This window comes from Anolis carolinensis, chromosome 3 (genome assembly GCF_035594765.1).
Source record: "Anolis carolinensis isolate JA03-04 chromosome 3, rAnoCar3.1.pri, whole genome shotgun sequence".
NCBI classification, from domain to species: Eukaryota; Metazoa; Chordata; class Lepidosauria; order Squamata; family Dactyloidae; genus Anolis; species Anolis carolinensis.
Window position 1 is genome coordinate 238,794,245 of NC_085843.1, and position 12,121 is coordinate 238,806,365.

Consider the following 12,121-nt stretch of genomic DNA (forward strand, 5'->3'; position numbering starts at 1 on the left):
TTGGAATGGTGACAAATTTTTCAAAGCTCTTGTCTAAGATGAGGTCAAGCCTTTGTCCAGTATATTTAATGATCAGATAAAGATAACTAACGTTAACTGCTCTCAAACTGAGAGTAGACAACTATTAAGCTACTGCAAGATAGCAAGTGGAATGAGCCACACAGGGAATGGAGCATTCCTTAAGCATAAATAAAAATGCATTTTGAGATAAGATGAAAATGCTTGTGCTTAAATAGTCAAGAAACACAGATTTGTTACTGAAATGTTTTACAAAAAGAACAATTTACAATGACAAAGGTCAGACGACTAATATTTCACTATAGCCAACCAAAGCCATTAGGCTGCTGAAGCAGCTGGCAAAAACGGCTAAAATATAATTCTGTTCTTCAAGCTATGTTCTTCAGGTTCAGCCCCTCCATCTGCCATATGCTTTCAGGCTACCACTTGCTCACATCTGTCTTTTTCCTCTTCTATCTCATCCTCTCTAAACCTACGGAGGCAATGAGAAGGTAATATGCCGTAGAGGGAAGCAGATGCAGGCGAAGGTTTTCTGAAATGATCTGAAAGTGGACAAAATTATTGAATGGAGAAGAAAATAAATCCTGTATATTAAATATTACAGCAATAGCAATTGCCTTCCAGCATTCCCTGTGTAAAAATTGCAATTTATTGCTAATGAGCCACTGCTGCCTCTTTCAATCTTTTCAAATAAGTCATTTCATACACAGATTTTTATGGGAAATAATGGGCAACAAGGAAAAACTGAAATATACATATGCCTTTGAACTTGGGAATGGCATGCTAAGCAAGCAAGGAGGTAATGGCGTTTTATGGGTGATTCTTATTTTTCTCATGATAGTAGGCATATTAAAGGGCCCCCAATGGCACAGTGTGTTAAAGCGCTGAGCTGCTGAACTTGTGGACTGAAAGGTTGCAGGTTCGAATCCCGGGAACAGAGTGAGCCCCAGCTTCTGCCAACCTAGCAGTTTGAAAACATGCAAATGTGAGTAAATCAATAGTTACCACTCCGGTGGGAAGGTAACGGCTTTCCATGCAGTCATGCCGGCCACTTGACCTTGAAGGTGTCTACTGACAACGCCGGCTCTTCAGCTTAGAAATGGAGATGAGCACCAATCCCCAGAGTCGGACACGACTGGACTTAATGTCAGGGGAAACCTTTTACCTTTACCTTACTAGGCATGTTAAACTCAATTTGACGTCAATGGTTTCATGTTACAGTATAGCTATTTCTGAGAGACATTATGAAATCACACTGCTACCCAGTAAGAATTCAACGGGACTCGTGGAAAAGAAATCCAACTTACTCTGTTTTTGTGTAAAAGCAGTCTTTACATTTATTGTGTGTGCATATGTGTGTGTGTGTGTAGGTGCGTGTGTGAAAAGTTTACATGAAATTATTGGGTACCCTTGAGAGGGTACTTTGAGACACAGCACTCTGTGCTAAACCATCTAACCAAACCTTGCCATGGCTGATGCCAAGGCAGTCTACAGGGCAGCCAGGCGCTACAAGCCCATTGTGCTTAAGACTTCAAAACAGAACACGTTCGAGAGATTAACACTGTATGCAGCTATTGCTAATTAACAGTTCAATAAAGTGTATTCATGTGAAACTGTACTGAATTTTCCCACTCAGAATATATCTGTTGAACTTTAGCCCCCGTTAGTTCATGGCTGCCAACTTGCTGAGAAGAGACAGTGCCATGTTGCTTCATGTAATGAAATAAATTAAAATGCATTCTCAGAAGTGGGCCCACCTTTGCCCCCAAATGTAATTTTTCTACAGTCCCTCATGCTATTTCCACAGCCGGAAAACCCAAGAGAAGCAACTGTAAATTAATTTATCCAGGTAAGACGTATCTTAAACTTTCAGTTTAAAATACCGGTAGTCAAGAGTAACACCACCTTATTTTATGCATTGATTTCCCACTATAAAATCCATTAACAATGCTGAACCTGAGAAGAAAGAAAACATTAATATCTCCACCCAAATAATAAGAATTTTTATGACTTTCTATAATGAACTAGTGTTTACAGATTAGCAGAATGCACTAAAATTTTCAAAAATTCTAAGGAAGGCTGTAATTTTGTGATGCTCAGAACTGAGTTCCTTAGGTTTTTTTGCCCAAAAGTGCATTTTAATATAACTCATCAGAATAAATATTTCATTTTTCTCAGGGTATGGTTTTTTTATATTTTAAAGTACATTATTTGTTTATATAGTAATTCATAACACACATTGTAATCTAAATGCGTTCTAAAAGGTGCCTAAGTCAGAGTGTAATGTATAAAAATTAGTAATGTGTCAGAATAGTGTTTCAAGAGCAGCATTTGACAACACAGCATAAGATACTCTAGTACTGAGAGCTATATCTGTACATATTTATATGTTCTCATCCTCACCAAGGTTTGTGGAAAACGTATTAACCAAAGTGTTATAAAACTGGGCTGCATTTATTATCAGGAGCCCTAATATTACAGGAGATCTTTCAGATGAAAAAAGGTACCATATGGAGCTAAAGAAAAAAAATGAGGAAAAAACACACACACCTGTGGTCACAGCTGTGGTCACAGCATGTTATTGGGAAAATAATGTCATATCCCCTGTCGCATGACTGCTATACTTTAATTTGCTGACTAAAGTACAACAGCAAAAGAAAAACAGCCACACATCCTTAGAAGGGTCACTACGCTTGGATCGGTCAGCAGATCTTTCCCCAGACAACAACCTGCCTCTGTATCACTAAAGCTGACACACAATTACAGCAGAGGTTTTAAAGACCTGTCTGACCACTGTACATGTTTCATCAGTTCTGTATTTGTTAATGGGATATAATTATTACGGAGAGTTTGAGGGAAACAGCGAAAGAGGGAAGGGTTAGGTCAATTAGCTGCTCTTGTTTTAAGTGCTCTTGGATGAAATCCAAATGCTCCAGGAACTACATTTACAGTGGCCACCTCCCTTTTATCTAGTTACTTTTCCACCTAATGGGCATAGGAATAGTCAATTTAAACAAATAAAACTTTGTGTTGCTGAAGGCTTTCATGACCAAAATAACTGGGTTGCCGTGAGTTTTCCTGGGTGGAATGGCCATGTTCCTGAAGCATTCTCACCTGACATTTTGCCCACATCTGTGGCAGGCATCCTCAGAGGTTGTGAGGCCTGTTGGAAACTAGGCAAGTGGGGTTTATATATTTCCTTTTTTTCCCCCTTTTTTAATTGTGGAATATATATACTCTCTCTCTCTCTCTCTCTCTCTCTCTCTCTCTCTATATATATATATATATATATATATATATATATATATATATATATATATATATATATATACACACACATACACACACACACACACACACACACACATACAGTAGAGTCTCACTTATCCAAGCCTCACTTATCCAAGCCTCTGGATAATCCAAGCCATTTTTGTAGTCAATGTTTTCAATATATCATGATATTTTGGTGCTAAATTTGTAAATACAGTAATTACAACATAACATTACTGCGTATTGAACTACTTTTTCTGTTAAATTTGTTGTATAACATGAAGTTTTGGTGCTTAATTTGTAAAATCATAACTTAATTTGATGTTTAATAGGCTTTTCCTTAATCCTTCCTTATTATCCAAGATATTCGCTTATCCAAGCTTCTGCCGGCCCCGCCACCTCCCCATTCTTACTCATGAACTTATCCTTACGTAATATGAAGGTATAGAAATACTATTGAATACTTATACCTCAGTATGATCAAGCATGTAAACATTTCCCTTGATTTCATGGGTTTATATATTTCCAACAGACCTCACAACCTCTGAGGATGCCTGCCATAGATGTGGGTAAAACGTCAGGAGAGAATGCTTCTGGAACATTGCCAAATAGCCCATATAATACTTTGACCTCAGAACTAAAAGTGAATCCTGAACCATCACCAAAACTATAGTAAGCAATAGGTGGAATAGGACTATTGTACGCCATCGCCTTCTTGCATATCAAGCTGGTTTCTAATGTTCAGTTACTTTCTGATCAGTTCATGCACAGCTATTTGAAATGCAATACGGTTCTGGTGTGCATGGGTTGAACATCATCACAGCAGAAAGAGTTGTATTTGTCCCAGATGGGGCTAACGTGACACTGATTAGTTGTGATGCTTTTCTCCCTGAACAGGACCAGATAGACTCATGGCAGCTGTCTGCTATGATCAGAAGGCGACAGCTTAATCTGTTTTGCTTTGGGTTCATTTGAAGCCAAACACTTGTCAGGTTAAGAAAACAAACTCAAATTTTAGTTGTGTGAATATGCACTGAATTTGACATTATCACGGACCCATTTCACATTAGCAGCTCTTGTAGGTACACCAGGACTTCACGACTAAATCCAGTTTGCCCTCAGGAACCATTTAACCCAGGAACCATTAACCCAGGAACCATTTAAAGAATTTTAAGTCAAGAAGACCAATGGAATTTGGTCAGATGGCAGTATAAACCCAGTCTTATGAAGGATTTCATTCTTCTGTTCCAGAGACAGGGTTTTAGTTATTGAGAATGTATTGTGCTTATGCTGGGAACCCCTGAGTTAATCTTGATGGGAAAATGTGTTTGGAAAGTGGTGCACCGAATACAAGAGTTTCTAATGAGAAGCACAGCTTCAGTCTCCTACGTGATAGATATAGATTCAGCTCAGCTCACTCAGTTGGCATATGGCTAACCTAATATTGTTGGTTTTTTTTTTTTTGTAAGAGCACAAAACACTGAATCGTAGTTTAAAAGGAGCAACCCATATCTATTATTTAAATTTTGGAATTAGTAGGAGTAGCTTACAATTTGGCTGGATCTTCAATATTTATGTGCCCTTAACTGGGACCAGGGAAAGTCTGTAAGTAATGATGTCAAACTGGTGACACCCTTTAAATGATATGACCGGACTCTTATTGGTGCAATTCATATCAACCAGCTATTTCACAGATGGCTATACTGTCATTGCATTCCTCATGGGATATCAAGTGCATTGGAAAAAAAATGACCTGTCAGAAAAAGCCGGTATAAATGTTAGAAAACCAGTATTGTTTCAAATATGCCTAGTTAGTTCCCAGGTCAGCATTTCACACGGTGGTTTCTATGGTCTCAATCACTTCTAGTTCACATTGTGAGGGTGATAAGAGGGGACACTCGTCCGGTTCCCAGCTACTGTCTGGACTATAATCTTCTTCTGAACTGAGCTCGGCCCCTTCCTCGGTGTCTTCATCACACGACTCCATATAGTGAGCCCCGACGGCATTGATCCCAGAGTCCTCAGAGCTGGAGGGGGAAGAGCAATGATCTATTTTTGGTGTATTATTCTCTCTCAGAATTAAGGCATTGCGTGCGGGGACCTCCTGAGGCTTCATTTTATGGGGGAGAGCAGGAGGTTGCCTCTGGACGTAACACATCTTCCCGTTGATGCATTTCACGCGGTAGTTGTCAATAAAGAGGTCCGAGATTGTGCAGAACCGGGGGGAGTCTGGGGGCAACGGGGGTTGGAAGACAGGTGCAAACTTCAAAAAGTGTTCCGTGAGTGAGACAGAGATCTGAATGGTGTTTGTGGATCCTCGAGGCTGAACAGGTATTTCGGTGCTTGGAAGCTGCTCTACCGGAGTCATAGGTTGATAAACATATTTACCTGTGGAGGACAAAAGAAATGAGTTAGGAGAAACTTAGTAATGTAAAAGGTAATTAGGTTAGGAACAGAACCTTCTTCTTGAAAGATATCGTGCTACTGAATGCGAGGGGCAATGGGCATGGGAAAGGAACAGTCTCTGGAGTCTCTTGAAGCATCTAGGGACCCTTCCACACAGCCCTATATCCCAGAATATCAAGGCAGAAAATCCCACAATATCTGCTTTGAACTGGGTTATCTGAGTCCTCACTGCCATATATCCCAGTTCAAAATTGATAATGTGGAATTTTCTGCCCCGATATTCTGGGATATAGGGCTGTGTGAAAGGGCCCTAGGTTGCGGATCCAGATAAATCTGACCTTCTAGGATACCTCCCATGTTCTTACTTGTCTCTCATGTTCCCTCCCTATTGGTTGAAAGCAAACATGCCATTTGCACAATTACCTGGGAAGGAATCCCAGGTAATCGTGGAGCATTGCAGCACACCAAAATACCTGGGAGTCACTTTGGACATGCTCTGACTTATAAAAAGCAATGCTTGAATATCAAGCAAAAAGAATATCATACAAAAGCTGACTGGCACAACCTGGGGATCACAACCAGACACAGTGAAGACATCTGCCCTTGTGCTTTGCTACTCTGCTGCTGAGTACACACACCCAGTGTGGAATACATCTCACCATGTTAAAATTGTGGATGTGGCTCTTAATGACACATGCAACATCATCATAAAATGTCTATGCCCTACACCACTGGAGAAATTATACTGCTTAGCCAGTATTGCACCACCTGACATCCATCGGAAAGTAGCAGCATGTAATGAAAGGACCAAGGCATTGACATCTCCGCTCATCCTCTGTTCTGAAATCACCCAGCAAGCCAATAACTTAAATCAAGAAATAGCTTCCTAAGATCTACAGAGATGCTTGCAGGAACACCTCAGAAAACAAGAGTCCAAAAGTGGCAGGCTAAAACCCAGAACCACAATCAGTGCCTGATACCAGATGAGAAACTGAGCAACTTGGAAACTGACCATTGGTAGTTTGAATTTCATCCAATGGAATAGTACTGGAACTGGCTTTTAAATTTTAAATGTGTTTGATTGTTTTAATAATATTATGTTTATGTTTTATTTTGGCTATTCTGTATAATTTGTGTTGGTAATTGAATTTTTTGCCTAGGTTGGAAACCGCCTCAAGTCCCTTCGGAAAGATAGAGCGGTATACAAATAAAGTTTTATTATTATTTTATATTTGGAAGGCACTGAACAGATTGTGCTCTGGCACCACGAGATGTAGAACCTTAAGAAATGAGGCTACAAAGTAGAGCCCACAACATGCGAGTGTGGACAAGAGGAAATTACAGACCACCTATTACAATGCAATCTAAGCCCTGCCTCATGCACAATGGAGGACCGTCTAACAGCGACACCAGAGGCACTCGAAGTAGCCAGCTTCTAGTCAAAGGAAATCTAGTATAATGCCAAGTTTTTAACTTTGTTTGTGGTTTTTCAATACATTATAATTGTATTCTCAATTCACTTCTGACACAATAAATAAATAAATTTGTATGATTTTCTTGGATCATTCCTTTTTTTAAAAAAAGCAGCCTGACTAGTTTTCTACAATCCCCGAAAATGCTGATTTCATTTAGGATACTTACTCAACAAACTATTTCAAGAGGCTGTTGCATTTTTCACACTACTAGCATTGGATGATGCTATTGTGACTGCCGTTGGTAAAGAAGGAGATATTAAAAAGAAGGAAATGAAAGGATTTCAAAGCTGTGAATGACACTGGCACTCCAATAATTCAACTAAATATGAAGGAAATAGGATTAGGCTGGCTGTAAAATGGACTCTTATGCCATACTGAACAAGAAGCTTAAAAGCACTGCTAAAGGGCAGCATGTGGAAGGAATAAGCAAAGAATGGGAACTCCAGGGACAATTCAAAAACTGAACAGAATAGAATCTAGTTTAGATAAAAACCTTCTGAAATGTGTCTTATTTATAGTTTATGAGCAGATGTGTTACAGAACTGTGGAAAAATAATGCTATGTTCTAATGCCATTGTGATAAACAACATAGTAAAACATTCTATTGTTTCATTTCTTGCCCACAATTAATTGGATCTATTTTGAGATAACATTTTCCTTTTTCTGACCTCTTGAAGTTCTTCCATAATGAAGTGAAATAAAAGAAAAGCTCTTATGTTGGCAAACAAAACAGCTGTTTTAAAAAACATCTTTGTCCATCTCCCTCTTCCACTTCTATATTTTCTGCTGTTCTCCCAAAGGCAGTCTCTAGTCTCATGGAGATTTGTGTATTAGGCTTTAATGTAGCCTTCTTATTTTTAAGCTCAACCTTTTGCGTTTACACCAATATTTTATATAATAACTTCAAAAGCTACACAAATTCAAAGAAGCTATTGAACTACTGTTCCCATTCCATCCTTAAAATAGTGAACATGTAAGATTCAAAAAGTGTAGGGCATGTGTTGGAGGTGGAACTTCCCTCCTAATGGAAGCTGTTCTAATGCTACATTCATTTTTCGACATGGCTGTTATTTTCATTTCCATCCAGTCATTGTGCTTTTGAACAAGGAAGAGGTGTTATCTGTTGTTCTTGGTCTCTGTGACTCACATGTATGGGTCATCCTGCAATGATCTTCAGAAGCTTCTAGATTGGCATTTTGGTGCTAACCTAGTCCTCTTGCTCACTGTATTGTGGAGACAGAGTTGATGTCTAGGTTTTTGATAGGGTTTATTTATTTATTTATTACAATATTTATATCCCGCCCTTCAGTTAAAAATTAACTTACATAAAACATTCATAAAACACATTATAAAATACAGATAGGCATGTTCAAATTTAAAAGACTGGGTCTGTCAGTTGAGTTCCAGCGTACATAATAGTAATTAATGCTGCTGATTCTTATTCGAAGGCCTGGCCCCACAACCAAGTTTTCACCTTCCTACGAAAGGATAGGAGGGAGGGGGCCTGCCTGACTTCCTATGTATGTCATGTGTTTTATTGTAAATTGGTAGTTTTTTGAGATTTGTGAGGTTGTATAGCCAAATAAACCATTGCCACCTAGAGCCCTCAAGAGGGTTGCATCATTCTCCATTCACTGGTTGAAGATTGTCAACAAACAGATTGTAGGATCCAAAAGTTTGCTTGTTTTATGGGTTATTCTAAACCTAGACTGGTGAAGACTTGTTGAAATTCTGGTGAACCATCTTGAATAATTCTTTACAAGTTTATATGATAAGGATGTCATCAATGTATGTAAGGTAGAAGAAGATTTCTGGGTACAAGAACTGAGGAAACATTGTCCCAGGTCAGCCATGAAGCTGCTTGCCATATGGTGATACCATGCAAATGGATTGTAATTTCCATAGGAAATTGACCATATCTTTCACAAAGCATGGAAGGTTTGTGATATATGGTCTAAAGATTTTGTCTATATATCCAAAGTGTTCTATTGCTTGAGATAAGGGGCTTTCAAATATTGCTTTGTTTATGTATTTTGAGTAATAGACAGAATGGTAACTGGTTGTGACTCTTGGAGTATGTCAATTTGGAGGTGGTTCTGTACATCAGTAAGGAATTGCCTGAGCAATTTTATAATTCCTTATGGTATTTATTTGTAGGATCTGAAGAGATTACTGCAGAATATGATGTTGTACAATTGTCTTTTAAACTTCTGTGTGTAGTGTGACTTGTCCAGCCCTCCTTTGTAGCCTCTTTGGTGACAATGCTGTATTGGAACTATTTCTGAGACTGTGGATAGGTTTTTGTTCCTTTCTGCTACGAGTATGTAGAAAATTATGTTTCTTCATGATTATTTGAGTCTGAGTATGGCAGTGGAAGTAATTTATGTAGAAAGCCAATTCATTTTCCGGCCATCAGGAGCAAGTGTCTTTTTTTGACACTGGGAAGTGTTTGCATGTTAGTCTAATGTCTGGTGTCATGTTGTGAAGACTAGGCTGATGAACAGTTGTCCTCTTGTCCTGACTGGCTTCACTGTGCTTGGAGGTTACCTTGAAATACAAAGAGCAGGAGGCCTGCACAACTGTGGAACTGTATTGTGTGTGTGGGTTTGGAGGGGCAGAATGGTAAGCCTTGTGACAGAACAGACTTCTCTGCATTGGCTCATCGTGAAGCTTGATACATTTATCTTATTATTATCAGGGTTCATTGTCTTGCATTTCTGGGTCATGGAGATATTTTTCTTTTCTTCCATTTTACAAGAGATGCAGAATGCTCACTTTGTTCAAACTAACACGCTGTCACGTTTCTGAATGGCACAATTGAGGTAACATTCATGTATTGTGGACTTTCCAGATAGCATGTAAGCATATGTTTCCTTGAATGCACATTTCATTGACAGGAATGGGACTTATTTTCAAGTAAACTGATTTAGGAATGAAGATTTAGAAGACACTAAATATAAAATGCCTCAAAATAATGGAATAATACTTGGTGCTATTGATCGAGACATTATGAGCAAATATATGTAACATTCTTGGTTCTGTCGCTGGCTCATGTTCACTGCCCAAGGAAACCAATCCATCTGTGCTTCCAAACACACCATCTGTAAAAAGCTGATAATGCCCATCCTTCTGTGAAGCACAAAACAGCTCAGAATCACTAGTCTAAGTCTGCAAAACCTGCTGTCTTCATGCCATAGATAGTCTGGTAGAAATGATATCATGCTGACCTTTATTACAGCAACATATTTACACTGGTAGATTAATGTGCAATATACTGTGCCTTTATCCCATGGAAATAAAATAAGGAACGGTGTTAACATGATATTCTGGATGTATCATAACAAGAAAATATGATGTTGTCTGCTCCAATATCAGTCCTAAGTCTGGGACCATTTGCTGACTGGTGGAAAGTGGGAGAAGCAGTGCTTCCAAGTGCAGGAACATAGCTAGATACTGCTCCACTGCTACCTCCAAGCTTCTAACTTCTAGTAAATGACTGTGGCGGGATGAAGGCCTTCTACAGCCTTAAATATAACTTGAAAAGGGAGGTTGGATATTGTCTGAGTGGTAACAAAATGTTTGTATATACCAGTCTTTAGTCATGCTTCAAGGGCAATTTACATAAAATAAAACAAAATAAAAATATCCGAATTACAAAATGTGACAAATAGTCAAAGGAGCATCTAAAAATAGTTGAATTTCAAAAGCTTGGAAGCATAAAAATGCATTAATCCAGCAGAAATATGATAGCAAACTGGGGATCAGGTAAGAATGCATTCCAAAAATAAGCCTAGTGCCAGCAAGACAGCCTTCTTTTTTGTTGCAACCTGGCTCACCTCTGATGGCAGGCATCTGGACACATTGATAACAACCTGAATAAAAGAGCAGACTGAAATGGAAGGTTGAGCCCCTTTAGATTTAAAAATTTGGAACTCCTTGGTCTTTTAGGACACATTAGTAGTGAGCACTTTGTGATAAAGTGGTACAGAAAAGACTGAGAAGATAGAAGTAACTCTAAAAGCAGCACCAGACTAGAAAGCTAAAGATATGTTCCTAGAATCATAGAATCATAGAATAGTAGAGTTGGAAGAGACCTCAAGGGCCATCTAGTCCAACCCCCCGCTAAGAAGCAGGAAATCGCATTCAAAGCACCCCCGACAGATGGCCATCCAGCCTCTGCTTAAAAGCCTCCAAAGAAGGAGCCTCTACCACGGCCCGGGGGAGAGAGTTCCACTGTCGAACAGCTCTCACAGTGAGGAAGTTCTTCCTGATGTTCAGGTGGAATCTCCTTTCCTGTAGTTTGAAGCCATTGTTCCGTGTCCTAGTCTGCAGGGCAGCAGAAAATAAGCTTGCTCCCTCCTCCCTATGACTTCCCCTCACATATTTGTACATGGCTATCATGTCTCCTCTCAGCCTTCTCTTCTGCAGGCTAAACATGCCCAGCTCTTTAAGCCTCTCCTCATAGGGCTTGTTCTCCAGACCCTTAATCATTTTAGTTGCCCTCCTCTGGACGCTTTCCAGCTTGTCAGCATCTCCCTTCATCTGCGGTGCCCAAAACTGGACACAGTATTCCAGGTGTGGTCTGACCAAGGCAGAATAGAGGGGGAGCATGACTTCCCTGGATCTAGACGTTATTCCCCTATTGATGCAGGCCAAAATCCCATTGGCTTTTTTAGCTGCCGCATCACATTGTAGGCTCATGTTTAACTTGTTGTCCACGAGGACTCCAAGATCTTTTTCGCACACACTGCTGTCAAGCCAGGCGTCCCCCATTCTGTATCTTTGATTTCCATTTTTTCTGCCGAAGTGAAGTATCTTGCATTTGTCCCTGTTGAACTTCATTTTGTTAGTTTCGGCCCATCTCTCTAGTCTGTCAAGATCGTTTTGAATTCTGCTCCTGTCTTCTGGAGTGTTAGCTATCCCTCCGAGTTTGGTGTCATCTGCAAACTTGA

General features: G+C 39.5%; 1 protein-coding gene across 1 annotated transcript in view; it reads right to left on the reverse strand.

The window, feature by feature from the left end:
- Positions 1-1,329: 1,329 nt before the first annotated feature.
- c3h3orf70 (chromosome 3 C3orf70 homolog) overlaps positions 1,330-12,121 on the reverse strand; it is a 40,125-nt gene continuing 29,333 nt past the window's right edge. The window contains exon 2 of the mRNA XM_062976464.1: positions 1,330-5,676. Within this exon, the coding sequence (XP_062832534.1) occupies positions 5,120-5,676 (557 nt within the window). The 3' untranslated portion in view covers positions 1,330-5,119. The remainder of the gene's footprint in view (positions 5,677-12,121) is intronic.